Source organism: Saitoella complicata, assembly GCF_001661265.1.
Source record: "Saitoella complicata NRRL Y-17804 unplaced genomic scaffold SAICOscaffold_23, whole genome shotgun sequence".
Taxonomy (NCBI): Eukaryota; Fungi; Ascomycota; class Saitoellomycetes; order Saitoellales; family Saitoellaceae; genus Saitoella; species Saitoella complicata.
In genome coordinates, this window is record NW_017567014.1 from 200,158 (window position 1) to 227,409 (window position 27,252).

The following is a 27,252-nucleotide window of genomic DNA, read 5'->3' on the forward strand; positions in this document are numbered from 1 at the left end:
CAGTGATCTGGTAAATGTCAGGTGGTGCAGCGCAATTTCTTAGGGCCTGAACCCGCCGCGCCAAAGTCCCACTTAGAGCATGGCCTAGTAGTGACGACAGAGGGAGGAACCAATAACGAGGACTGTGGAAATGCTACTGGAAGGTAAGGGATCGTGTTTTTACTCGAGCTTTGTATGCTCAGATGGACCTTCTGAACCGGTCTCTACTGGCATTCATTGGGGAGCAAGAACCATGGCCATTACGCTTTGCAGGCAATCAAAATCAGTCACAGCCAGCCCAAGACCCTAGAATACCGCTTTGACCATCACCATTGTAGCAAAAAAGCAATTGACTCCCTCTCCGTATATATCCCTCCTCATCCCTTCCATGAAATGCACCGGCACCCGTAACCAGGGGCTTCCCTGATCCGCCTTAACCGCCGCCTGGAACCCTGCAAAACAAACCCACACGTACACCCAGAAATACGAGACAAACCAACAATTCGAGAAGAACCGACAGAGCTGGTCCAAGTCGTTCTCTCGTTCGCCCTGTCTTTCATCTTAAACACCCGTACACACCATTTTACAGGCCCTCGCTCTCTTTTGACGGCCGTTGTTGGCCGCAGCATACATACCGACACAGGGAGGTATAATTAAGCTTTGAAAATCGCACACCATGTTGGGTAAATGTCTCTGTTCATTCAATTTGGGCAGCATTGATCTGATAACTTGTCTAGGCAATCCCTTCGTCAACGCCGAACCCTCCACCGCCTCCTTTGCATCCAACAACCCTTTCCGTGCACGCACAACCACCGCACCCCCCATCCCCGCCCCACGCTCCGTAAGCCCCGACAAGCGAGGCGTACAACCCCCTCCTCGCCCGATATCCCGAAACCCCTTCCTCGACATCCCCGCCGATTCTCCACCGCCTGCTCGACGACCATCGACCGCAGGCGACGATGTCAACAGTCTCACGAGCTCATTCGCCAAGACGAGCATGTTGGTGGATTTGAACGATGCTCCCCCGCCTCCGCCGTACAGCTCTGGATCTGGAAAGGAGAAGGAGTTTAGAGATGAGAAGCGTGAGTTGAGGGAGCGGGATGAAAGGGAAAGGAGGCTTGAGCGACCGCACCATTCGTCTAGGAGCAGGAGTGGAGTCGAGGCTGGTGATAGGGAGAGATACAGGGACCGCGAAGCTAGGGAGCGCAGTGAGCGCATTGAGAAGAGTCGTCCCAGGGAGCGCTCCGAACGCGAGAGGAATGAACGCGATCGCGACTACGACCGTCATCGCTCTGACCGAAGCAGGCGTGTCGAGGAGGTCATGGCATCCTCCCGCCCCCGTCAGCGTACGCGCTCGAACTCCGAGTCTTCGGTTACTCCCCGCAAATCGGATATGTCGTCCGAGAAGGACAGGGATCGCGAACGTGAACGTCGTAGGCGCGAGAAAGAGCGCGAAGCTCGCAAGGACGGTAAGACTGGATCCAGTGCCTCTCGCAAAAAGGGACCTGTGTCATCCTTGGATAAGATCGATCGTTTGGATGTGACGGGTATCTTTGGAAGCGGTACTTTCCACCATGACGGACCCTTCGATGCGTGTCGCCCGTCTAGGAACAAGAACGGCACGAAGGCTCCTGTTCTTGCGTTCCCTGAGAACTCGACCTCTAACTCTCTCAACTTCCGCGACGCGCCTCAGACTGTTTCTGCCACGGAGGCGTTCATGGGTAAGCACCACCACGGTGAGGCTTACAACGACTTCTCGTCGTCCGCTCGCCTTACGCAGCCGTTGACGTCCAAGTTACGCCCTACGCTCGGTACGCGTGGACAGAGTTTCGACCCTACTGCTCAGGTAGAACCCGTCTACGGCGAAACTACCGAAGGTCTTGGCCCCACCACTTTCCTCGAGGGCACACCCGCTCCTCGTACTGAGGCTCACCGCAAGTACTCCGATGAAGGCGGTGCCGCGAGCAACTTCCTCCGTCCTCGCTCCGTGTCGTCGAACAACGCCCTCGGCGGTAACACGAGTGGTTTAGGTAGGAAGAAGTCCGTGATTCAGAGGTTGAGGGGGTTGAATGCGAGGATGAGGGAGGAGTATGAGGCGCAGACGTCTCCTGCTATCTTGTCGCCTGGCGGAGGTATCACGAGTCCTACGGGTTCGTCTGCCTCGATCAGGGAAGAGCCGAACGTGTTCTCGCAGCAGTTTGAGTCTGACCCCGCGAGGAAGGAGACCTCGATCCAGTTCGACAATAGGCCGAGCCCGACGAGCTTGCCTAGTTCTCCGGCCGGTGAGAGGGCTGGACAGGGAGATTACTTTGCTGGACAGGGAGTAAAGGAGAAGAAGGGTGGAGGCGGATTGTTGAGCAGGGTTAAGAGTATTTCGAAGAAGAGGAGGGAGTGAGTAGACACATATATTGCTAGAGGAGGGTGCGTACGCGTTAGGAGCTCGAGGGAAAGCTTAAGGAATTGGATTGGGTATTTGTTTTTGCTAGAGATTACTATGGGGTGACGATCACGTCTATGATTAACAGACTGTTTTACTTTGCAATTGTATGACTTTGGTTTTTATTATGGTTGCGCTTGACAACGGGGTTTGTTTTGGGCATCTCCGTATGCAGGGTGTTCTGGTATTGCATTCCAGGGATCGTGGATGCGGTGAGCGGAGATGCACCCCAACTGAAGATCATCCATCCAAAGAGACGAAGTATTGAAGGTGCCTCCGATCAACTAGCCAAGTGCATCCCAGTCTGTCTCTACCCGTCTACCGAGCTTCAAAGTTTCATTCCATCTACACTCCCTTTCTTTTCAATTGTCCCTTTCCTCCGGCTCATCAGCACACGGCACACCTTCACAACACGAGCATACATTCACGCGTTTCGGCGGTTACAATCATTGACACTCTCTTTCATCTTGGATTCGATACTTTTCGCTTCGTCATAGCCCAGGTAGACTATGAAAGATACGCATACATCAACATCCCGTCGGCCAAAACACGATCATAAGCATCATCACAAGCGGACAAAGTCGTTGCAGGTGCGGCAGGATGTCGGAGGAGCAGTTGGAGCAGCAGCGCCTGTGGATCCGGCAGCGGCGGTGACTTCGGTGGTTGCGGCGGCTACGGAGGTTGTTGGGGACGCGTCGAACGTTGTTGCGGAGCCGACGAGTGTAGTTGGAGATGTCGTGGCCGGCGCAACGGATGTTGCTGCGAGTGCGTTGGATGGGACTATGGTTGTTTCAACACCTGTTACGGACGCAGCGGCGGCGGAAACAGCGGCATTATTGGTTGATTCGTCAATACCAACGACAACGTCCGATGCGGTGCTCGCTATAGGTACGACGGCTGCGGATGGGTCGATACCAGCCAGTTCGATGTGGTCAGAGGTATCAACAATATCGATATGGCCCTCAACAAACGTAGATCCTTCACAGTCAGCTTCCGCAATAGTTTCGAGTACACCAGCACCCTCAGCAAGTACCGACACAGCAAATGCTACTTCGTCACTCAGCGGCTCATCAGCAGTATCAACCAGAACGACGTTACTACCGAACCTAAACTCAACATCATCCTCAAACGCAACAACCGCAAGTTACTTCCTTAACTTCACTTACATCTACTCCTCAACTTACGCCCTATCCGACGACGCCTCCCTCATCCCAACAGCGACATCCTGGACCGTCCTCCCCACAAACGCAACCTCCGACACGACCGCAACCCTCCCCCAACCGTCCTCAACCTCCACCTCTTCCTCCACAAACCCGACCCTGGCACCAGTCCTCGGCGGAGTTCTAGGCGGCATCGGAGCAATCGGGATTGCATTGGGCATGGCACTTTTCATGCTCCGCCGTCACCGACGCCTAAAAGACGATATTGCACGCGACCCAACAACCCCCTACCGCGAGAAAGGCCCTGGAGGCCGCGGACCAAATACGAACAGCATGACCGCAATCGGAGCATCCGCTGCGCCGTTCGCGATACGTATGCACACCCCCACAAAAGGGCTCCCGAAATCCGAGTCAACAGAAGGCTTCGTGGTCATTTCTGGTCGGAGACTGAGTAACCCGCCTCCGGCGAGTGATACTTCCAGTGTGTACGAGTTGAGTCCGCCGGCAAGTCCGCATAGAAGGGGTGACCAGGTACCGGGCGTGGGGGTTGGCGTCGGTAATGGACCCCCGCCGCCGTTTTTGGCGGGGATTCAGAGGTTAGGGGGCACGGGTACGGTGTATCGGGAAGGACAGGGTCCGGAGCGGGATCCGATTGGACGGACGTTGGTTCAGCATGATGGGAGTTCGAGAAGTAGGTTCGTGGAGCAGCTATAACAGTAGTGGTGACGGTGATGGTGATGGAAAGTGGGGCAAAACGTCAGATTTGGGACTCTTTCGGTGTTATTTGTCATTTGGATGCATGCAATATTGGAACAAATTGGGAAATTTAGGGGTAAGGATTATGTGTAATGTTAAAGAAATATACCCCATGGGATCTAAAACGTAGAATCCTGGTGCTCTGTACGTGATGTAGGGTATCATAGCTATAGTAATGCGATCTCGTCGTCCTCCACCATGATCGGGCCAGCCGATTTACGTTTTTTTGCCAACGCCAACGACAATGTTCTCGATTTCGTAACGTTCTTTGCTCCGAGGCTTCGTAGTACTCCTGAACTTTGACTTCGTGGTGCCGGGAATTCACTGCCCAGAAGCAGCTCGTCGCTGTAATCCTGTCCGCGGGAGACAGATTTTTCATCATCTTCAAATATGGATAGCGAGGTCTGAGTCTTGGATTTGCGCATTCCTCTGTTATGGTGGGTATCATCTTCGTAGATCCTCAGGATGGAATCAGATGCTGAACGAGAAAGCACCTTTGCCTTTTTACGTGGCAACATTGACTCTGTCATCTGCTTTCTCTTTACCGGTACCGGGCTCGGTACCATCATCTCCGCCAAATTCGATGCCTTCAGCGACCTCTTTAGACCTCCCTCCGTCTGTTTCGCTAACGGCGATGGCGCAACGACGGCGGACGAGTTCCTGTTCGCCAATGGCGAATTAAAGGACTCGTCCGACTTCGGGAAGAGTTTAAACCACTTCCTCACCATCTTGGCGGACCTAATCGTCGCGTCAAGTCGTGGAGCTGACGGTTTCCGCGCTGAAGCCAGTGCCGGAACTGAGGGTGAGTAAACGTGAAGTCCTCCTTCCGTCTCAGGCGATGAACTTCGCGAATCATTCTCCGCCTCATCCTCACCGTCCTCCTGCATCGTCTCGTCTTCACCCGCCATCAAAAGCTCGTCATCCTCACCCTTGTCCCTCATCACTTTTCTTGGTCCCTTTCGCACAATCTGCTTCGACACCCCAACCGGCGTAGCAGCAACCCACGCATCCAAAATTCCATCGAACTTCCATCTCCGCCGACCTTCGGAGCCACTATCAGCCTTCATGGCCTTTCTCTCGATTCCTGCCGCCCATGTCGCGGCGTCGTTGTCATTAAAGGGATTTTTCATCGCCCAGCAAGTTGCGATATTCGCCGCCAAAGTAGGTGATGTCGGTAATACAGAATCCCCTATGAGCGAGCGAAATGCGGAGGAGGATGAGTAAGCCTCAAAAACCACGGACCAAAGCGAATCATCAGTCAGGGACGTCGCATGCCGACGAAGCTGCGACTGTAACGCTGTGAGCAACTCTGCTGAGGGTTTAAGCTGATGTGACCGGAGTGCCATACCCGCCGCCAACGTAGGAAACAGCGTTGTCTTGTATGGCTGTGTGTTGTCGATCTCGATAGTCTTTGGCGTACCCGTATTGAAGTACAGTGCTAGTAGTGAAGTTGCTCCGTCTGCAGCTCGTCTGGCGGTTTCTTCAGTACTCGCAGAAAGAGAGACCTTGATGAGCTCCACGCCAAGCACATGTATGACATGTTCCAGGGTATCCACCTGTCCAGCGACTGTCGAAGATCGTTTGAAGCCTTTGTACTTCCTTGCGCTGAACTCAAGTGCAGAGGCAAGGAGACCCCCTGAGTGTTCATCTTTCCCAGCACCCTGCACGATATACTCCGTAAACGCCGACTTGAGCATGAGCTCAATCGTCAACGTCTGCGTCAAATGCGCTTTCAATATCCACGACCTCCGACACATCTTCGCCAAAGCCTCAACCAACCTGTATGTTTGCGCCCCCTCTTCCTCCCACCTCGTCATTTCGATCAGCTTTTGCAACAATACCGCAGCTCCCTCCCTCTCCTCATGATGTACACTCACAGCAATCAACGCCGGCAACAACTCCCTCAGCAGTTCCCCTTCCTCTGCAAGAAACTGCATAGCCTGGCCCACCACTGCCGTCCTCCGATACTGACTATGCATCGAATCATACCATTCGTCTTGGTGTACGCCCATTCCCTCGGTCCAGGTAATACACCTACCAACCATCGCTGCTGCGCGTTCAGCGAGGGTGGAAAAATGTCGAATAGAATTTGATGGGGTACATGTTTGTAAGACCATGCGAAATGCGACGAAGATTGAGACGTAGGCAGCTGCGAGGGCCGGTGCAGCGTTGGCTTTCGCGGTTTGGAGGAGGGAGTCGTAGGTATATTCCAATGATCCGGTTGCAAAGTTGGTCAAAGAACTAGTGGTTGCTGCAGATGTGTTGGCGGGCTTCGTACTCGACGTAGCTGAGTACTTCTTGGTGATCTTCCGTCGAGGTGGAAGGGGAACCGTGAAGGGCCCCGACTGGCGATGTTGTGTTGATCCACTGACCCGCCCTTCAGTTGCCTCCACAGCATTACCAGACGCATAATCTGTCGGAGAAGTCCGTTTGGAAGAAGAAAGAGCCTGGATCTTCGACTTGAGCGGACGCAGCGTCCGGTGACATTTCGATGCGTCCCACGGCGTTGCGGCGTTGAAGAAGATCGATGATCGCCCGGAGTCTTGAGGCGGTGTATCCGCCAATGAAGGAATGATTGACATTGTAGAGAGTGTAGGTGGGACAACACCTCTGGTCTCGTCAGGGATTTGTCTACGTTACCAGACTTTGTTTGTTTACGTGCTACGATACAGCCGCGCTAAACTGCATTCGGCATACATATTTGAGCGTGAGAATACCTATGAAATTATGAACGCCTTGATGAATACCTATGTGACTGAAGTAAAAATGCTGACTTGAACTCTCATAGCACCCCCAGGCGGCCGCGGCTTTCACATCGGCAAGCCGCGTTCCGCCACACTCAATGATGACTTTCCAATGTTGTAAATATCGTCCCAGCTAGCGATACTGGGTACCTCTTCGGGGATCGTTGCGAGGTATGTTCGTTTGAACGGCATTGTGACGGGTTTTACTCGACAGGTGCACTTGGGCGGAGTGTTTGTGTGGCGATGCGAGCGATACGACTAAAACGATGTTAATGACAAGAACGTAGGGTGTGGAAGTGACGTACAACGAGAGATTGGCAAGGACAACAGCGGTTGTGCATCGACACGATGAAAAGAGGGAGGAGAGCGAAGCTGAGTATCGCAGCGACCAAATCAAACACAGTCAACCCGTGCTCCATCATCAAATGAGTGGAAAGTGCCAAGTATTTATAGGAACACCTGGACCTGGGTGAACAGTTTATGGGTGTAGTCGTGGCCTCTTGCTCTTATTTGCTGTCCTCGGCATGCACTGTCCCGCAGTGTGAACCCGGTAACGATTCAATATCGGACCGCGCGGTTACGCGGTTTCGAGCCGGTCCACGAAGAAAATCACCATGTCGGCGGATAAGGCTGAGCCAAGCTGGATGTTTGCTTGTGCCTTGGGACATTGGCACTTCACCCCGTATGCAACTTGCAGAAACTTCGTTGAGAAGAGGTCCTGCGCATGTATGCGTATACCTGGGCATAGTCCCATATGTGCCGTCTCTGGGTTACCGACTACGGTAACAGTACCGCCTCAGCCGTGGCTGCGGGCCTTTCACGTCAATTATTTTAACAACGTAGGCAATTTCTAGAGCACCTTGGCTCAGGATCCAATAATTACCCGTCATTTCCCACGCTGACCAGATGCTCCTCCCGAACAAACAACTCAACTCACCACCGATCGCAACGCGGCACAGCGGCATGATATAGGTATTTAAGGACAATGCAAAGCTCTTCACAAAGAGCCGCACTTCACGTCCTGCTTGATCGCGAAAGAACGCGTGGGCTTGATAAGCAGCACGGGAAGTGCGGGAGGGTTAAGTGCGCGTGGGTGTACTAAAAACGAATCACCAGGAAGAGGACCTTCCCCACCTCGCAGCATTTCCCCACTCGTACTCCCTCTGATTATATGTTGCATATTCATCCTTAAAGTGACGTGCTCTCCGGCCCTGGACAGCCATTCCGCCGACTTCCACTCCCGAGATGTGCAGGCCACCGTACATTGCAAAGTCACCCAAGACTTCGCCCTTCGCATGGAACGTGATGCTCCCTTTGTTATCATTACCATAGATCATGATAGTCGCACCCTTCCCGCTTCGACCAGGATAGTTGCAGGCGACAGTCACCTCCCTGACCGCGCTCAGAGTCGGGACGGGACTGCAACGGAAGATCCCCCGGAACATTCCAAAATTGCACTCCCCCCACATGACACCGTCACTTATCGCAATCCCAACATCGCACTCTTCCTCGTCATGATATTCCGGCCATTCTTCGGTGACGGTAGGACACGCCACGCTTCGTATCCAGTCGGATCGAGATCAACATCGCCTACCACCTACCGCAACCGATCAATCATCAACTCATGCACGCCTCACCATTTGCTTACCTTAGCCTTCTTGTCACCAGGTCCTCCATCATCATCCCTCGATCTCTTGACGCCCAGAATGATGCTTGGCGCGCTTCCACCAGTACTCTTCCTCGCAGTCTGTTTCGCACGCCCGATATACCTTGGCGCCGAGTATGCGCGAGCATGCCAAGTTTGAGCAGCTTCATACTCCTCATAAGGGGGTGGGGACTGCCAAGGTTCCTGTTCTGGTGACACCGGACCCGGTAGAGTACCCGCAATCCTGCGAGCAGTCTGCTTTTGGGCGTCCGGGTTGGTCTTTAGCATCTGCCATGATGACATCGCCTGCGGCATCCTGTGGTACTCCACGAATGTTCGGAACGCAGTCAACTCCAGCCTGGCAACTCACGCATCCAAAATCAGTCATCTCGCAGCGTTTCCGTTGCTTAGAACACCTCGCACAATTCTGACCTGGTTTCGGGCGTGGAGCCTTAGCCTTGGGTTGATCTTTGGGAGCGGGAGTAGTTGCTGATGTTTTCTTCACAGACGGCTTTTTGCGTGCAGGAGCGGCCGTTTTCTTAAAAGGGGCGGATTCCTTACTCTTCGCATTGATGTGCTTTTGAAGAGCCTTCTGAGCAGCCTTTAACGCTTTATCCTGCTCAACATCCTCCTGCTCTTTCGTCGCTTGTTTCCTCAGAAGACTGTTCGCGGTACTGTACATCTTCCTCAAGATCTACTTCATATCCTTAATATGTTCCGGTACACCACCAACTTTCCAGCATCAAGAGTATCCTGCAGCCGCTTCTTGGCGGTAGCCTTTACGTTAGACAGCTTGAGACCATAGTGTATGAGTTGAGCGGCATACCAGTGGATGTTTTCGTCGTTCGGGCCGTTGTTGGCGGCTTTGAAAACTCCTCTGATACGTACCAGTCCAGCTCGGAGAAGGTGCTTCCCGTTGCCTGCCTGAACCTCTAGGTCGTCTCCATCAAACTAGAACTCCCCGAGGCGGACCGGATCCACGAGGTTGACCTTGCCCGTACCCGCTGTTCGTTCAAGCCCGTCTAAAGCAGATTACCTTGCCGCTTAGGAACACGGACACGTAAGCCAAAACGGGTAGGATCACTTGGGTAACCTGCTGCTTATCAGGTGTATGTATGTCCAGCTGGTGGGGTCTGGCGGTCCGTCCCGGATTACCGGTGCAGGTTAATTTCAGCCCAGGTAATTAAGGCACGACTGTACCGCCAGGGCCCGGCCGGGGTTGGAAGCGTCATAAACTCCAAGGATTACAAAAGATATTTCATTCATTCTGTTGTCCTCTCAGCTTCCCAAGTCCGTAGAAAAAGCATAAGCGCCGGCTATCACAATGTCCATCCATAATGCCGCCGGCAGTCCTCCTAATAATACTAAAAAAAACGCCGTGATTTCAATAGCCAGTTCTTCTCTTCCCTTTCTCATGAATGCATGTTTTGCTCTTTCCTTCTCCTTTAGCATTTTCAGATAATGACCATCCCTTCTCTCTTCCTGCCCTTCTTCTCATCCTGGCACGCCCGGCAGAAAATGCTGATGGCCCCCATCTTCTCATCAATCTCCACATAACTTGTCGAATCACCCTGCGCACTGCAACCAACACACCTGATGCACTTCTTATGCCACTTCTTACCACGCGGTCCGGGGTGCGAGTCGGTGGGGTAAACGTTCAATCCACATCCAGCAGCGGGACACTTCTCCGCTCCACCGAAACGCGGAAGAGGACGGTTCCGCGTGCTGAAGAAGCCAGGCGTAGGCGACTTCGGTGCCGTTGCATTCGAGAAGTCCCTGCGGTTAGGTGACGCGGAGTTGGGCTTGGGAAAAATTGGGACCATTTTGCGTGGAGTCATGATCGTACGCTCAGTCCACGTCGAAACAACGGGAGCGCATCTTGGATGCGCCAATTCACCATTGTAAGTTACGACGCTCGTAGGCCCCTCGTCAAACTCACCCGCACAGACACCACACTTGAAGCACTCCCTATGATGCTTCGCCCCATCACTCGTGCTCACCCATTCCGTATCGAGCTCCTTCTTGCAATCCACGCAATACTCGACTGGTTCCTCCTCCTTCGCAGCAGGAATACGCACGAACGTATCGACCCTTGCCGGTTCCTCAATCTTCGACACCGGAGCCTCCGCATTCCCACTCGGCACACGCCAGTGCTTAGGCGTTGAGTTCCGGCGACGCAGAGGCGGCTGTCGACGTGGATACCCCATTCCCAACGGACTCGGCTTCGTGGGAGAATGGTCACCGGGATCCCTCTTGGGAGCTCCAGAAGGAATGACCAAATCCGCAATCGTAACTGCACTGCGACGACTATTCGGCGTATCCGCACCACTGCCCCTAACATTCTCATCAATCACAGTTGGCGCACTCTCCGCATGCTTCGATTCCGTCGTCTTCCCACTCGCCACCGAGCTCGGTCTCTCTGCAAGCTTCGGGGCTGGCACAACGACAGTCCGCTGAACGACTGGACTCGGCGCAGGCGCAGGCGCAGCCGGAGGAGCCGCCTTCGAAGAGCTGATCCCCAGCTTACTGTACATATCAAGAAAGTTCGTCATACGAAGACTACTCGCCCTTTTGACATGTCCAGGCTGAAATGGCTGTTTCGGGCTATCAGCTGCCAACTGCGCCTCTAGGGGATTCAAAGTCTCGAGCATAGGCCTCCGCAAAATCGGACTCGACACCCTCACGATCTTCGACGGACTCGGACTCCGTGAACCAGAGTCTGCACGACTCAGCGGACGTTCACGCTCAAATGTGGGTGAGAGGAGCGGCGGGTCCATATACTGATTCGGAGTGTAATCGCGATGAAGAGGACGACTCCTGTTCGGACTGAACGGGCGCTGCGTAGTGGGCATCGTCAACACAAGTCCCTGCCTCCTCGCAGACAATGGTGACCGCATCGGAGATCCATCCTGGGAGGAGGGAGGAAGCGACACGAGCCTCGGCGTCAACGGCGTCGGACTGACCAACATCCTCCTCTCCCCAGCCGGCGAGAAGGGACGGAGAGTCCTCACCGGCGTCATAACCCTTCCCCTTCCCTCCTCCGGTAGTACGGCCTCTCTTTCCGCAGGCATCTGACCCTCCTTCTCGAAACACTTCTCGCATACCGGTTCTTCTCGCAAGTTCAGGACGACGTTCTCACTGACGTCCTTGTGACAATGCTTACACCGACAACACCCCTTATGCCAAATCCTATCCGACCTCGGCGCACGAACGAAAGAGTCGTACGTGACGGTGCCATAACACGCATAACACGTCCCTTGCGTAAACCGCTCCCGATAACACTCCTCGCAGTACTTGATCGTCGGGTCATACGGATCTCGGTCAATCGTCCCTCCCTGTTCGCTCTCATCAGCATTCATTCCCATACCGAGGGCGAGGACTAGGTAAACGAACCCCATGGACCAACTTATGACACGCATCACATCCATACCGCCTCCTCCCCAGAACCCCCGCATCATCAAACACCGTCCCAACAACCTTACTCAACTCCTCACTCCCCACTCCACCCTCCTTTTTCAAATACCTATTGTCCATGTCAATATCGACACACATGTACACACACACTCACAATCCCGGATGTATGCACACTTACATCTTTGACCACATATCCCCCTTCTTGTCCATATACGGCACACTCACCGGCGGTCCACGGCATTTTTTGCATCGTTCGGCGCTTTGGGGGACGGGTTCTCCGCAGCGTTGGCAGTAGGCCATGGTCCTTGCTACTGCTGTTTGTAGTATTTGGACTGTGGTGTTATGCAACAAGAAGCCAAGAAACTCAGGGATGAAAGCGAATGGACGAGCAGTTGATAAGAAAAGCGAACGAATGAAACAAATTCGATGAAAATCAAGGGATGTATGCTCGCTGCTCCAATGTTGAGCAATGTTGGTGTCAGCTGCAGCTGTAGTAGATGGGGATGAGGTAACTGTGCACTTATCCAATATATACCCCAAATAGGAAAGACCAAAACACATTTATCTCAACACCTAAAAGCTGAAAGCTAAAAATAGAAAACGCCAAGATTAAAGACCTATAGGATATAAATGCTAACGCCGACTCATTGATCACTGTAATATCGTACTTCTTGTCCCAGCCCCGCATCTCACTTCCACGCCGGCGCCTTCTTCACCCCCGCCCTCGCCTTAACCGGACTCACCGTCCCCGTCAACCTCGCATCCCTTCGCCTCTGTCTCTGCAACTCCAAATGCCGGCGATTAGCTTCCGCATTCAGCGTCGAGACATCTTTGACTCCCTCATCCTTCGTTGTGGTCGTTGATGTGGGGATTGGTAGTTTGCTGCTGGTAGCGGAGGAGAGCATTGATTTGGATGGCGATCTCGGGATTCCGGTCTTCGTAGCCGCCGTCGTAGTCCCACTCCCACTCCCACTCCCAAATAAATTCATCTTCGAAGGACTCCTCGGCATCCCCAGTCGCGAGGAGGCTGGGTCAAGCTTCATCCTCTTCGCCGGCGTCCCACCCTGTGTTTCCTCCGTAACACGTTTCTTCTCCGGACTCGCCAACACGGTCGGCAGTTTTGGTTTCTGTGCCGCCTTCGTCGTCGTCGTGGCCGATGTCGTCGTAGAGCGAATCGACCCCGCACTCCCCGGTCTTGAATGAGAGCTGGCAGCGGAAACGGAACGAGATTGTGTGGACCAATGCGTGGCGATCGAATCGGCCTTTGACATTAGCTTGTCTTGCTTCTCACTCAACTTTTGCGTTACAGACGGACTCCTGGCCATCCCCTTTCCGCCGATTTTGGAGAGAGCACGGGAATGGGGGCTCGCTACAGGCCGAGACAGAGACCGCGCATTGAGCTCAGCCAAGACTTTATCCGCCGCCGTACCCGTATCCGGGATCTTTCCCGGGACGTTCGTTGGTGGTTTTGGGGCAAAGGACAATCTCGGGTCCGCAACGAAGTTCTTCTGGGGACTCGTACTCGTAGCTGATGGAACGGGGAGTTTCGAGCGTGAAGGTGAGGGGCAGGGAGAACGAGTGTTCTTCGAGGGTGAGATGAGACGGCCCAGGAAGCCTGCTGCTGAGGCGTAGATGGATTTGGTGGGGGTTGTGGGGTCTTGTTGACGGTCCAACATGATTGAGGATTTGGTATTTCTTCAGGATGGCAGCAACGAGTCGCGTCGGCCCAACAAAGCATGCAGGATGTGGTTGATACAGCTAAGTGCAAAATTCTTGACACAACTCACTGCAGGTGCGCGCAATCTCGCATACCCTCCCGTAAAAAGACCTCCAAACAACTCCATTGAAGGGCTAGGAAGGCCAGGATAAGGCGAAAATGCATGGGAAGATCATCGCCGACCCCGTCCGAGATCTAGTTATCCACCATTACATCAGGGGAGCTGATCCCATCACTCAGTGAAATTGCAAATACTTCAGTCCACACCGTTTAGCGAATTGTCAAGAGGTATGAAGAGCAGGACACCAGTGAGCGTGCCGGTCATCGTACTTGTGGACGCAAGCCTCAAATCAACGAATATCTAGGGGCGGTGAGTAAGGTGGTGCTACTCGAGGGACTCACTGAATGGTATGCAGTATATTCAGTACTTGTCCGACCAAACCCTACTCTCTACCAAGAAGACTGTGCCGAATGCATGAACGAAGCCTTCGCTTGCGATCTCAACCATTTCCAGATCATGCGCTACCTCCACAAGATTGGATATACCCGTAAGGTGTTGACCGTCAGGGCAGCGCAGCGTAATGGAATGCTATGGGCAAACCATGCGATTGAATGGCCTACTACAGGCAGGATCAGCTTATTTTCCTCGACGAATCAGCCGTCGATGAGCGCAGCGCTCACCGCAAATTTGGCTATGCTCCCGCTGGAAACCGTGCCATTGAAGACTGCACTCTCATTCACTCCAAGCGCTGGAGTGTATTGCCGGCACTCACCTCGACAGGTCTCCCTGCTTTGTGGATCTTTCAGGGGTCTTTCAATGCTGACTGCTTTGTCGAATTCGTCAAAGAGGAACTCCTACCAATCGTAGGGCCTTACCCTGGTCCCAACAGCATTGTTGTACTCGACAATTGTCGTATTCATCACGATCCAAGGGTTGCTGAACTGCTAGTCGAAAGAGCCGGCTGTCGAATCCATTTCCTACCACCTTACTCCCCAGACCTAAATCCAATTGAGCTCTGTTTCAGCATGATGAAAAGCTGATGAAGAAGAACAACGAGCATGAGTTTGCTAAGTCAGACCCTGAAGCCTTCATACGCTGCGCAATCGATTATATCAACTCACAAAGCAACAAAATCCTCAACATGTTCACGAACTGTGGGTATGCATTAACCCAGGCACAGCTTACAGCTTATGTTGACAGCAGTCGTGAAATGGCCTTGCTCGCAGCTGCTGAGTTGCAGGGACCTGAACCTATCTTTGCGGATGATGATGAATAGTCAAAGTAAGCAGTATATGTATTTTCTGATGACTTGAATTCCCACGGACACATCCCCTCACAAAATGGCTGTACGGATGTCCAAATGCAGGCACTAAGTCGGGGTTTAGTCATGCAGCTAACCCCTTCGGTAGGCTATGTGCATAAATCTTGACACTACGTCAACCGTTGTATTTGAGTATGGAGACTGTGTGAGCTTAATGCTCAACAACCACGAGCTAGAATGAAGCGAAAACTTCATACAATAAAGACCTATATACGATGACGCATCTATCAAAACTTTCAATCGTCCGCGGCCTCAAAAACTGGCGGTTCAAGCGTCCGCTTCCAAGCATGCATATTTCGCTGGGCAGTCTTCCATTTAGGCCAGAATTCTTGCATTGTGATCAGCCATCCCATCTTGATCACTCCAATATCCTTCCTGGGGCAGCGCTTGAGGTCCTCAAGGTGTAGGCCATTGTCAATTACGCCCTGACGGGCAATATTGATATGGAAGTTGGTGTAGGTAGGCGAATGCTCCCGTACAAACTCCAGGAATCTGTTCAGATCGTCTGCTGCTGGTCCCATAAGAGGGCTGGAGCCTGTCATGGGGTTGGGGGCTGGGGTGCCTTGACTAAATGGATGCACCATATCAGCAGACAGCGGAGTAGGCAGCATTGGATACCCTGCTGAGCTGGGGCGGGAATCAGGTGTGCTAGCCGGTATATCCGCTCGCTGAAATGCTTCGTGAAAGTCCTTAAAGACTGAGTCTGAAATGGGAGGCCTTTCGATGGTGACCGTAGAACCAGGCTCGACAACAGCAATCGCTCAGCGGTCTTGCTGCATGTAGTTGACACGGCGATGGACTCTGCTGAGAGGGTGAATGTAGCAGATGCTTTGGTGATGCTTTGAGCACATCCAGCGGGCTTGAAGTGCTCGTAGCGCAGCAAGCTTGTCGTACTTAGCCGGGTCACCCTCGAATCCAATTTCGATATTCTGAAGATGCGCAACTGTAGCACTCTTAGGGCGTCTAGGCTGAGCAGTTTGAGACCGTTTCCTGACTTGGGAGGAGCGAAACGGGGCCTGGGAGTGGGAGTCGTCGTCACTTTGGTAGGCCGACTTCGGCAGGGAGTAATGCGAATCAACATTGATGAAGGCCTGCCATTTGGGCTTAGGTGATAAGCGCTTGACATTGACAGTGAGCATAGCGGTGAAATCGTCGATAGTGATGTCAAGGTCAACAGGGGTAGGCTCATCCGGAACTTCGATGATGTTTTCAGACCTCTGCTGGGTCCTTCGTGGTTCGGTTGCTGTTGTTTCACGGGCATCATCGACAAGGGGCGGGGGCGGTCCGGTGGTACGAGCAGATAGCCTGAGTTCCGATGAGTCGTTCTGCGTAGCGTGCTTTCGTTTAGAAGGCATTTTGATGGAGTTGTTGGATTGTTTGTGGTTTGGCCTGATTCCGCGCAGATGCACCTAAGACGCGCTGTGTCAAGAATTTTGCACTCGGCAGTACGGGCAACCAGGCGCGCGAAGTCGACGGCTCGTGGGTCAGCTTGAGCTTCATCGTCAAGGCCGATCCATGTTCCGACGCTTGCTTGAAGCCATGACAAAAGCAATAAATGTTACCTCCTCGAGCAGCCGTCAACCATATCCTACTCACCCTCCTAACCGCCTAACTGCTGCGCGACCACCGGTAACGGAGCAGCTCCAAGTCGTCACGGACGCAAACAGCAAACTCATCGACTTCTGGGCCATCCAAGATGACTGGCTGAACCCGCGCGATCCCTATCATGATCGGATCATCTCCAAATACCTTAAGGGAACAGGATTCTGGCGGCCAGAGCAGGGTGGTTGGCAAGTATTCCTCGATGGTATGTTTAACTCTCCCTGGGCCTGTCCCGCGTTATGCTCGCAAGTGCCTAACTCGCAAAATTACACAGTCACGGATCTCGACGAAACGAAGAAAGCCGCGTACTTGCTGAGTTATGACGATGTCAACGCCTACAAATCCGCCATCGAGCACGAAACCAACCTCATCCTCCCCCCCCTCCCGGCATCTTTTTCATTCCCCCCCAACACCGAATTCCCACTACCAACAAGACGCATCACCTCCAGAAGCGCACTCAAACGCTTCTGGTCATCAACACTCAACCCACCCTCCGCCCGTACCGTGGATGAGACCACCTACGCTAACACCGACCTCGCGAAAGCTATGGAACTACTCCAAACACCAGGCGCGACCTTCGTCGCGATCGACGTCGAATCATTCGAACACAACCACGACAAACTCCTCGAATTCGGGATCTCCACCGCACGCGTACCACCCGCCCAAACACCCATCACGCACTCCACCGAACATTATCGGGTACAAGAAACACTATCTCTACGGAACGGCCGTTACGTCCCCGATAACTCCCACAAATTCAATTTTGGGCGTACCGAGGTCTTACCCTTGCGCGAAATCATCCGTCGAATCGATCACCTCTTCCAAGATCCCAATGTCGTATTCGTCGCGCACGATGCCAGGGGCGACATAAAATATCTCCGGGACGCTGGGTCACGACTCGATGCCCAGAAAGTCTTGGTGTTGGATACACAGAGGGTTTGGACGGCGTTGGCGAGGGTGCGCGAGGTGGCGAGCGATGGGGGTGCAGGGGGAAACAGTGGACAACGCTCTTTGAAAGCTTTGTGTGCGGAGATTGGGGTGGAGAATGTCAGGGATTTACATAATGCGGGGAATGATGCGGAGTATACGATGCAGGTGTTTCTACGGATGGCGCAGGCGGGGATCGAGGCCACGTCCAAGCCGGCGATGTTGTGTGATTGGATACGTGAGGATGGGTTACGCTACAACGCGTTGAACGCGCGCGCTGTTGTCGCTTCCACTTCGCAGACTTCGCAGGGTGGGTCGGGACGGCGGGGCGGCGAGAAGGTGAATGAGGAGATACCGGCGAGGGAAACTACGCGCCCGTTCTCGAGCATACCAGGAATTCCGTCTCAACCGATGGACAGGAACGTGTACGGGAGTTACCAGCACTCGCAGATGGGTGGGTCGAGAGGGATTCACACGAGACCGATGAGGGGAAGGGGCGATAGAATCGTTGCAAAGGGAAAGGATCCAGAGAGCAACGGTATGGTTGATATACCTTCCACCACATTACCTTTACCGCAGCTGGAGAACACGAAATGGGAACGAAGGCCGCCACTATCCAACACTGTCAGTAATTATCCCTTGTCAGACCGCCTAACGAGCTGCAGAGGGGACCTTCTCGACGTCCTCGACCGGGAACTACCTCGCCAGCCGACACCGCCCCGAACCGATGACACGTTCGTGATTGCTCCCGATATCGTGTCTGTCATGGACTCGATGCCTGTTCCGCAATCTGCCGCCGCTGGAGCAGATAGGTTGACCAGCTTTGAGGGCAAGCTGTCGGAGCTGTTAGAGATGGAGTTACCAAAGTCGCCGCGAAGGGCTCGCAAGTTTTGGAAAACCAGACAGGAGAAACAGGAGGAAATGTCCGCTCCCGGGGCAGATCGGTTGACGCGTGTCCAGGGTGAATTACCGGAGTTCTTGAAGAGGGAGTTGGGGAAGTAAATCGCGGAAGCTCAAAAGGGAAGTTTTTCGATTGCGCCGGATATCTTGTCCATCATGAAGACGTTGGAAGCGCGAGATCAACTAGAGCGAAGTAATCCGATGAGGGTTGAGGTGAATCACAAAAGTGTTCGCGGAACAAATAGGCGAAGTCGCTATCTCTTTTAGAGAAAGTTAGGAGATGTTCGCGGATGGTAAGTAAACGCTATGACGATGATGTAGCCAGAGAAACAGAAGGAGTTATGACAGACATACAATAGGCACGGATTTGACTTGGTACCTAGGAATTACGGAGCTGGACTTCCAGAGTTATCGGGTCAGCAGGTAGAGCCGGGATCTTAACATCTGATAATTTTGCATGACACTTCTTCTTCCTCGGCCGTTGCATCCAGCAACCTCCTTGAGTTGTGCACCAATTGCCCCCTCTTTTCCTCCGGCTATAACTATCAATCACACGCGTACCCGGCACGCGTTCCCCTCTTTACCCGCACCAATTGGAACAATCTCCGCCAGTACAGGTTGACGTCGGCAACTGTCGACTGGCATTACCCGTGCGCAACCAGGATGCGCATCCGATCCGACCTGAATCAACGGCGTATTCGACTTTACTTTCTCCCTCTTCCGAAGCCCTCCACGTGCGTTCATACCTGGTTTCCTCCGCGCAACCGTTGTATCCGGCGGACGTCCTTTGAACCGTGCACGCTACCCCGCCCCGAGCTTGAGGTTCGATGGAGCAGGGGATGACCGACAGCTGGCTGGTCCCTCCTTCGAAGGTTTGGAGGGGAACATCATCTACCGTTTCGACACACCCTCCAAACTTTCCAAATTTTGCACTTCTGTCTCCCTCGGATCTCTCCGCTGCGCACTGATTCGTCCTAGATCTAGAGCTGTACTTGTAACGTTAATTTGGACGTTCGGACTCGGATGCGCCGCTGCAGATCGCTGGAACCGAGTAAAACACGGGAGGGCTTCTGCCTCTGGCTATAGGTGTAGATGGTAGAGTAAGGTTACACCAATCTTTGTTCAAGAAGGCGGTCTACGTCAGTGGAAGTTAAGACGTCACGATGGCGAGCGAGGTCGTGTAGCCATATGTAGATCAGAAGACAAGGTCGAGGTTCCATTTGGCTATGGCTTAGACCTTCGAACGTTAAGCTCGAAGACAGGCTGTCGATCAGCACAGCAGCTGATCCCTTTAACAGGCATCCTTCAGCATCCCAATTGACGATGGAAGAATGCACCGAGTACCTTCCTGTCCCTTCCGGGAATTCTCCTGCATCAGTGGGACGATAGTGGTGAATAGTACGGCCAACGTGCTCAAGGTTAAGCGCTACAAGGTTAAGTAAGCCCAGCTCTAGACGCGAATTAGTGTGCTGTCAATTTGCGCAAAATCACGGCAAATTCGAGGCGTGGCAAGCGCACGCGAGAGATATTGTGGGCAGTATGAGGGGGGGTGATGTGGTGGGTGTTCGTTCAGCTGCAGTATCGCAATTGAGGGTCTGGCGGTCTGCCTGTCTGTGTGTTTGTGTGTAGCTGCTGTAGAGATCAAGGATGGTGATGATGGCTCATCGATGGACAGATCTGATAAGAACTGGTACTCAATTAATCCCATTTAATAACGCAACGGAAGGTTTATAGACGGTTGGGTTGCGTTCGAGCTCAAGTGCGAAAAGTACGCCACTCTCAGAGCCTAAATCCGCGCCGAGGGCCGGACGCGGGTAGGCAGTAAGAAGGGCGAACCTTCCCGCCCCCGAGTTCTCTCGACTTCGTATGCCATTCGAATAAACATTCGCTACACCTTTTCGTATCCTTCTTCTTCGTCAATCGAAGCCTAGGGTCGATATCGATCTACTGCCTCACGCAGCACAGGCTTCTCATATATACCTAGGTACCCTTAAGCTTTCGACCCTTGGGGCGTTTCGTTCGACTCGGATAGTTTCACGACACTATATTTCGACAATAAACGATCGCAGCGATCGTAAGTTTCTCCTTCTATCCGGTAATTCAGTTTTTATACCTACGCGACCTTATTCGACCTCTCGTCGCATCCTACACCGCTCAGACCTCTTCCTTGGTCATATCACCCACAACATCTCGAATTGGCGACGACGTTGGATCATGTTATGGAGTTCCGAGGTGATGTTGAGCAGAATCAGGGAGGAGCAGGTTTAGGGATGCCCATGCCTACACAGCCTGCGCCTGCGGTGGGTTCATATGGCATGTCGGCCGTACCCGTTCCCATGCTCAACACGCCCGCGCCGCCAGGTATGGGCTATGGACATCAAAATTTACAGGTTCCGGCGTATCCTGTCGCGTATGAACCGATGCTCAGCCCTACGACGATCGACGCACCTGCTGGAGATGGGTTTTTCATGTCGCAAGATGCGGTGCAAAATGTGTCGCCCTACGTCGATCCAGTCAAACCCAACGAGCCAGCAACCGTCAATCGTCTTCCATTTTACTACCCTACCTACGATTCCCAAAACAACGCAGCGGATTACCAACCTCAGCCTCCGCCGCCGTCGATACAGGAAGGAGTGCAGTGGAATGTCATGCCGACGGGAGCTGATGGCAACGCTTCGACGCAGTTCACTCACATGCAAACGGGGATCGACCAGCCTATCTTGATATCTCAGTATTCCCCACAACAACCACATGATATATACGACCAGCAAACAGCACATCTCCTCAATGAAGATATCTACCGGAGCATGAGAAGAGAAAGTGTCGGAAGTATGAACACCTTCAGCACAATCTCCTCCGCCGCACCCTCCATCAACGGGCCAGGACCCCACCGCAACCCAATGCGACTATCCTGGTCCCAAAACGGCGTTTCACCCACCGTCTCAGCATTCTCCTCCATGGACGACACCTCGGCCTACGACCCCCTCCAATCCCAAACATCCCCGAACCACCTCCACGTCGCTGGCGTCGGCGCCGTCCCCCAGCTCCAACATACCTCCGTCTCCCGAATTGCAGCACGTCGTGGTTCCTCGCCTTACTCACTCGGCCAGTCTCCGAGGAGGGGTTCGAAGAGGTGGAGTAATGGTTCGACAATGCAGGGGAAGATTGGGGATCTGCATCTGGGTACGTTACCGAGTGGATTGGGCGTGAGTGGAGCGGGGACGAGTCCGATGCATAGTCCGCCTGTGAGGGAGATTCCGGGGGCGGCAGAGGCGGGAGGGTGTGTCGGTGTTGGTATGGCGAGGAACTCGTCGCTGAGTGGACCTCCGGTCATGGTCCCTGTACCAGATATGACAATCCCGCAGCAACAGGGGCCCTGGGATCAGGATATCGGACCATCTGCCTCGGCGGCTGATCCGCAAAGAATGCAACAGTTGCAGCAATTACAAGCGCAGTTACTGCAGAAACAGATTCAGCAACAGCATCAACACCAGCAGCAGGAAAATCAAATGTATTTGCAGGAGCAGCATATGAAGCTTCAGCAGCAACAGGCAGCGGCCGCGATGATGTTACAGCAACAGCAGCAGATGCAAGCTCAGCAGCGGGTTCAGCATCGGCACCAGCACCAGCACCAGCACCAACACCAACACCAGCACCAGCACCAGCTTCAGGTTCAGCATCAGTATCAACAGGTTATGCAAAGGTCGATGTCGATCCCGCAGCCGACGAGGGCAATTGTACCACAGCCCGAGATCGTCCAGCAGCCGCCACCACAACCCCAATCTCAGCAACAAGGTCAGCCACAAGGTCAAGGTCACCAGCACAACGACGACGCCGGCGAGAACGATTGGCCTTACCAGCCCCACGCCCCACCTCTCGACGACATCGACCCGAAATCCGAGTCCGCCCCCCGCCAACAAAAACTCCGTTTCGCCGGCGATCTTTACACTCCCCAATGGGTCCGCGGCACCGGCAACGCAAAAGAAGGCTGGTGCGACACCTGTCGACCCGGAAAATGGTTCCAACTCAAAAACAGTGCGTTCTGGTACCACAAGCAGTTCTACCATGGTATCAGTGCGGTCAGTGGTCGAGGATTCGTGCAGCCGCTTGAGATGAGAAAGGTCGAGGGGGAGGCGTGGGAGGGGATGTGTCATCAGTGTAAGCAGTGGGTTACAGTGGCGAGTCTGAAAAGGAAGAATAGTGTGCTATGGTTTAAGCATGCGCATAAATGTCATGAGTACCTCAAGCCGGTTGCGAAAGGACAGGCGCACTCACGACGAGGAAGTGTGCAAACTAGCACGCAGCAGCAATAACGCCAACGTTCGACATCATCATCATTACAGGAGGAAGAAAATGGGCAGAATGTCGATATTCCACGACAACACGATGGGAACTAGATAGCAGACGGCATCAACATCCTCACAATGGGGTGTACTTAACCTCCAACAGTTTATTTTTGGCAAGGATTCGGGATATGGGGCGTTGATTGGTTGCATTGCAATTCTTATCGATTTTTTTACGTTCATGTTTATGATTTGTTTTTATGCAAAAGCATTCTGGCCATTGCACGACAGGTGGTTAAGGTTTTGGCATGCAAAGACATTCAACATGTATTTGCTTGGCTTATGGCTTCATTGAAAAGAAGATGGGAGAAGCGTAAAGGCGGTAAGAGTGATACCCACGTTCATTGTTTGGGGAATTATGGATATCATAAGTCTATGTCTATTGCCCTCCCTACCAAAAATCATCAAGCCATAAGCACGATCTCGAGGTGTAGACCATCTCACACCACAATCCTTCGTCGTCTCGCGCCCACCCCGCCCATTGCCCTGAATCCACATCCATGTTATACGCACGTAACAGCGGCATCGACCGAGGTAAATTGCATCTTACACCCACATCCCTTCCTTCGTCGTCTCACGCCCACCTCGCTCCACCATGCCCACTGCCCTCATCATCACTCCCCTCCAACGCCTCATCCATAACCGCCTCATCCTCCAACTGAATCCTCCCCCTCCCTCCCCTTCCCATACTCCCCAAATTCTTCAAACCCGGAATCTTACTCCACACCGTCGCCCCAATAATCATCACCATATCCGCCACGAACGACACCACGGAGCGAAGGGTGTGATAATGTGGGACTTGTCGCCAGCCGGATTGTCGCATAACGACGCGTTGGTAGACGATGCCGCCGACGAAGTAGGCGAGGAGGAAAAGAATTGCAAGGAGGCCGAATAAACTCCCAACTCCCAAACCCTTCTGGCCTCCGGCTCCCCCTCCCGATCCGGAGTCGCCGCTGCCACGGCCGTGGCCGTGTGCGATTGGGCAGGCTCGCGCTGTCCGCCACTCGAAGAAGTAGTCGCACGAATGCGGGGATCCGACGAATGTGATAGCGGATTTCTGGGTTAAGTCCCGGTCGCAGAGAAAGGAGATTAGTGTCGTGCGTTTGCTCGGCCCAGTCGGACAGGGTGTATTAGACGGTAACTCCAACGTCAACCGCCTCCCACGCAGAATCGGAACAGTATTTACATCTCCAATCGAGATAAACTGTCCGTCCTCATCAACATACCCCGCGCTTGAGTGTGGTGCATCATCGGTAGTGTTGAGAAGCGGTGCACAGATGTTGAGGGTGAAGTTCGCGCCGTAGTCGTGCCCATTTACGGACCAATCTGTGGAGAAGAGGTCGGAGGTACGAGTCAGGGGACGGAGGTCGTAGTATTCTTTTGTGAGGGGATTGGTGAGGGTACAGGATTGGTCTTCGACTGGGGTTTCGGTTGCGAGCGCCAAGACATTGTTCAACGTCGACCCAGCTGTTAGAGCCAGGGCAAGGCCCGTTATAAGAGTGAATCGCATGGCTGTATTGCAACTGCGATTGGAATTGCAATTGACGGAGGGGGTATATTGTCGAGGAGGTCTTGGAGGTTACCTGGGAGGTTGACGCAATGGCCTACGTGTATTGGGATGCCTCTAGCCGACCATGCATGGCCGTACATGTGGGGACGTCGAGGCAGTGCAACGCCAACAATCCATAAATCCCTGGGTGAAAAAGTTGGGATATTTAGGTTGATCGAGGACCCTGATCGCCGTTCCCTGTTATACGAGATCGACAGTGCTTGGTCAGGATGCCGAGAAAAAAGGTGAACGCGCCGAAGGCTGCGACGGTGGACGCGCAGAAGGTCGACACGAAGGATGTCAAGGCTGTTGGGCCGCTGAACCGTACCCCACCTATCTCCTCCAACCCTTCGTTACCTTACTAACCCTTTTGAACAGCCAAGACAACTCATTATGAGTTTGCGGGCCCCATTGGAGCCCTGGGAGTTACACTTTTGACCCCAGCCTTCACCTACCTCCTCTACTTCGCCTGCAACCCAGCGTCATGCTCTATCCCAACTATCTCCGGACTCCAGTCTCAATGGCCCGGCTGGGCAGGATTGTTCGACCCGGAAGCTATTCGGGCGTATTTGAAGTGGTGGCAGTTATTGTTGATGTTGTGGGTCGTTATCCCTGGACCATGGGTTGAAGGAACGGAGTTGAGGGATGGGACGAGGGCGAGGTATAAGATGAATGGGTTTCGGACGTTCGTGGTGGTTATTGCAATGCAGATTGCAGTCTTGCTGAGGTACGGGCCCGGACATTCAGTGTTTACATTCGTGTGGGAGCATTACCTCGGGCTCATCACCGCAGCCTGCCTCTTCTCATTCGCCCTTGCGATTCATGTTTACGCCTCCTCCTACATCCCTATTAAGAATGGTGGCAGCAAGTTGTTGGCACTTGGAGGAAACTCAGGAAATGTTGTGTACGACTTCTTCATTGGCCGCGAACTAAACCCCACCCTCAACCTCCCCTTCCTCCCCGATCAACCCTTCGACATCAAGCAGTTTGCCGAACTCCGCCCCGGAATCATTCTCTGGGCCATTCTCAACATCGCTTTTGCTGCGCACCAGTTCGTTGAGTTTGGAAGGGTGACGGACTCTATGGTCTTGGTTTGTGTGTTTCAGGGATGGTATTGTTTGGATTCGTTGTGGAATGAGGAGGCGGTGTTGACGACGATGGATATTACGACGGATGGGTTTGGGTTCATGCTCTCTTTTGGCGACCTCGTCTGGGTTCCGTTCACCTACTCTCTGCAGGCGCGATACCTTGCTTCACACCCCGTCGATCTCGGCCTCTGGAAATCCATAGGCATAATTGCGGTTCAGCTCACTGGATACTACATCTTCCGCTCCGCAAATACCCAAAAGAACACCTTCCGCAACACCCCCACCCACCCCTCCGTCTCCCACCTAACCTACCTCCAAACCTCGTACGGCACAAAACTCATCACTTCAGGCTGGTGGGGAACCGCACGCCACATCAACTACCTTGGAGACTGGATCATGGCATGGGCGTGGTGTCTCCCCACGGGCTTCGCAACTCCCATTACGTACTTTTATGTCGGGTATTTCGCTGTGTTGTTGGTGCATCGGGAGAGGAGGGATGAGGAGAAGTGTGGGAGGAAGTATGGGAAGGATTGGGAGGAGTATAAGGGGAGTGTTAGGTGGAGGATCGTGCCGTATGTGTATTAGGTGTGTAATGTACGCGTAGGCGGGGATCGACCGTTCGACGGGGACGAGCTTCGAGAACGTTGGCTGAGGCGGCAACATCAACGTAGACGAGCTTAAGGTCCAAGGAGGAGACACGATATGAGACTTTCTAGAATACAGGAAATCAAGATTCGATCGCGAGCGTCGGTGATTGAGGCATTTTGAGATAAAAAATGTTTGGGAGATGAACCGTAGTTGCACTGCCGCTTCCTTTCATCGCTCACGCGTTCCAAACCAACTGCCGACGAAAAGCCCGGGAATCATACTGAAGATCAATGCATTCCCTGCATAATCCGATCTCATTTCTGTTTCTTTTCTAGATCAGGCGTCGGTTCATCCCGGTAGTCAACCCCTCCCGACCCTACACCCGCCGAGCTGCAGTCACGGCAGATAGATCTAGAGCAGCGCGCAACGGGCTCAATTGCCAGCCTGCAGCCTAAAACGGCGAAAACCAGTCAAAACGCATCCCTCCAAGCACTAACAAACCCCAAAAACCAAACTGCTCTAGACTGCAGTGGTAAGCACCGGTGAGCGTCGGAGTCGTCCAACCGCGGGTAGTTTCGGGGCTTGTGGGATGTGTGATGATGCCGTAAGGCTCGTAATCTGGTGCGCAATCCGCGGCGGCCGCTGGTGCAATCGCGGGTTTGGATTGCGATCGATATCGGAAAGGGTGGGCACAGGCTCGATCACATACGGCGGAGCTGGCTGGTCATGGTTAATTACATACAAGGTTGTGTAAAGATGCACCAATTGCATCGCAGCACCCTTCATTTAACTTTTTGAGCTTGGTGACAAAGATACGGAAGGAAGGTGCTGTCGTCGGTAAAAGAGGCCTAGGACTTGATCGCGAAGGCGAGAAGGTAAACAAGACAAGACGAGACAGGGTTCAGTGAATTCTAGGGATGAGCAAGCTTACGAATACCTTGTCAATGAAACTTAAACTGTGTTCTGGAGCGCGTGTGGGATCAGATCATTGATTGCTGCTGTTGTCTTGTTCGGGGAGGGAAATGAAGGGTCGGGTTGGGCGGGTAAATGCGTGTCGACTTTCCTCGAGTGAATGCTTTGC

General features: G+C 53.3%; 13 protein-coding genes across 13 annotated transcripts; 6 read left to right on the forward strand and 7 right to left on the reverse strand.

Moving 5' to 3' along the window:
• The first annotated feature begins 449 nt into the window (after nt 1-449).
• SAICODRAFT_21235 (Pal1-domain-containing protein) lies at nt 450-2,386 on the forward strand. The gene is made up of 2 exons (XM_019166394.1): nt 450-662; nt 717-2,386. The coding sequence occupies exons 1-2, from the start codon at nt 656-658 to the stop codon at nt 2,372-2,374; spliced, it is 1,665 nt and encodes a 554-aa protein (XP_019021999.1). The 5' UTR covers nt 450-655; the 3' UTR covers nt 2,375-2,386.
• A 260-nt stretch (nt 2,387-2,646) lies between these two features.
• SAICODRAFT_21236 (uncharacterized protein) lies at nt 2,647-4,305 on the forward strand. Its single transcript, XM_019166395.1, has one exon. It carries the CDS (start codon nt 2,926-2,928, stop codon nt 4,288-4,290), a length of 1,365 nt encoding a protein of 454 aa, XP_019022000.1. The 5' UTR covers nt 2,647-2,925; the 3' UTR covers nt 4,291-4,305.
• Nucleotides 4,306-7,142: 2,837 nt separating this feature from the next.
• On the reverse strand, nt 7,143-7,495 carry SAICODRAFT_36846 (uncharacterized protein; the record flags this gene model as incomplete). Its single annotated transcript, XM_019168529.1, has 2 exons — nt 7,143-7,334; nt 7,382-7,495. The coding sequence occupies 2 exons, from the start codon at nt 7,493-7,495 to the stop codon at nt 7,143-7,145; spliced, it is 306 nt and encodes a 101-aa protein (XP_019022001.1).
• A 2,494-nt stretch (nt 7,496-9,989) lies between these two features.
• On the reverse strand, nt 9,990-10,231 carry SAICODRAFT_31651 (uncharacterized protein). The gene has a single exon (XM_019167969.1). The coding sequence runs from the start codon at nt 10,171-10,173 to the stop codon at nt 10,000-10,002; it is 174 nt and encodes a 57-aa protein (XP_019022002.1). The 5' UTR covers nt 10,174-10,231; the 3' UTR covers nt 9,990-9,999.
• Nucleotides 9,991-12,611, reverse strand: SAICODRAFT_21239 (uncharacterized protein). Its single transcript, XM_019166396.1, has 3 exons — nt 12,314-12,611; nt 12,115-12,244; nt 9,991-12,056 (listed from the first exon to the last, which is right to left on the reverse strand). Exons 1-3 carry the CDS (start codon nt 12,433-12,435, stop codon nt 10,176-10,178), a joined length of 2,133 nt encoding a protein of 710 aa, XP_019022003.1. The 5' UTR covers nt 12,436-12,611; the 3' UTR covers nt 9,991-10,175.
• A 124-nt stretch (nt 12,612-12,735) lies between these two features.
• Nucleotides 12,736-13,849, reverse strand: SAICODRAFT_31653 (uncharacterized protein). The gene has a single exon (XM_019167970.1). It carries the CDS (start codon nt 13,809-13,811, stop codon nt 12,825-12,827), a length of 987 nt encoding a protein of 328 aa, XP_019022004.1. The 5' UTR covers nt 13,812-13,849; the 3' UTR covers nt 12,736-12,824.
• A 633-nt stretch (nt 13,850-14,482) lies between these two features.
• Nucleotides 14,483-14,809, forward strand: SAICODRAFT_44558 (uncharacterized protein; the record flags this gene model as incomplete). The annotated part of the gene is made up of 1 exon (XM_019168786.1): nt 14,483-14,809. A coding segment is annotated over one exon (327 nt), but the record flags the coding sequence as incomplete, so codon positions are not given.
• Nucleotides 14,810-15,410: 601 nt separating this feature from the next.
• Nucleotides 15,411-15,932, reverse strand: SAICODRAFT_31656 (uncharacterized protein; the record flags this gene model as incomplete). The annotated part of the gene is made up of 2 exons (XM_019167971.1): nt 15,411-15,569; nt 15,597-15,932. Coding segments are annotated over 2 exons (495 nt in total), but the record flags the coding sequence as incomplete, so codon positions are not given.
• Nucleotides 15,933-15,935: 3 nt separating this feature from the next.
• Nucleotides 15,936-16,529, reverse strand: SAICODRAFT_9536 (uncharacterized protein; the record flags this gene model as incomplete). The annotated part of the gene is made up of 1 exon (XM_019171971.1): nt 15,936-16,529. The coding sequence occupies one exon, from the start codon at nt 16,527-16,529 to the stop codon at nt 15,936-15,938; it is 594 nt and encodes a 197-aa protein (XP_019022007.1).
• Nucleotides 16,530-16,983: 454 nt separating this feature from the next.
• Nucleotides 16,984-18,705, forward strand: SAICODRAFT_27257 (uncharacterized protein; the record flags this gene model as incomplete). The annotated part of the gene is made up of 1 exon (XM_019167019.1): nt 16,984-18,705. The coding sequence occupies one exon, from the start codon at nt 16,984-16,986 to the stop codon at nt 18,703-18,705; it is 1,722 nt and encodes a 573-aa protein (XP_019022008.1).
• A 3,194-nt stretch (nt 18,706-21,899) lies between these two features.
• On the forward strand, nt 21,900-22,916 carry SAICODRAFT_31659 (uncharacterized protein; the record flags this gene model as incomplete). Its single annotated transcript, XM_019167972.1, has 1 exon — nt 21,900-22,916. One exon carries the CDS (start codon nt 21,900-21,902, stop codon nt 22,914-22,916), a length of 1,017 nt encoding a protein of 338 aa, XP_019022009.1.
• Nucleotides 22,917-23,520: 604 nt separating this feature from the next.
• SAICODRAFT_60807 (mannose 6-phosphate receptor domain-containing protein) lies at nt 23,521-24,456 on the reverse strand (the record flags this gene model as incomplete). The annotated part of the gene is made up of 2 exons (XM_019169798.1): nt 23,521-23,867; nt 23,907-24,456. The coding sequence occupies 2 exons, from the start codon at nt 24,454-24,456 to the stop codon at nt 23,521-23,523; spliced, it is 897 nt and encodes a 298-aa protein (XP_019022010.1).
• Nucleotides 24,457-24,725: 269 nt separating this feature from the next.
• Nucleotides 24,726-26,168, forward strand: SAICODRAFT_27260 (C-14 sterol reductase Erg24; the record flags this gene model as incomplete). The annotated part of the gene is made up of 2 exons (XM_019167020.1): nt 24,726-24,819; nt 24,874-26,168. The coding sequence occupies 2 exons, from the start codon at nt 24,726-24,728 to the stop codon at nt 26,166-26,168; spliced, it is 1,389 nt and encodes a 462-aa protein (XP_019022011.1).
• Between the last annotated feature and the right edge of the window lie 1,084 nt (nt 26,169-27,252).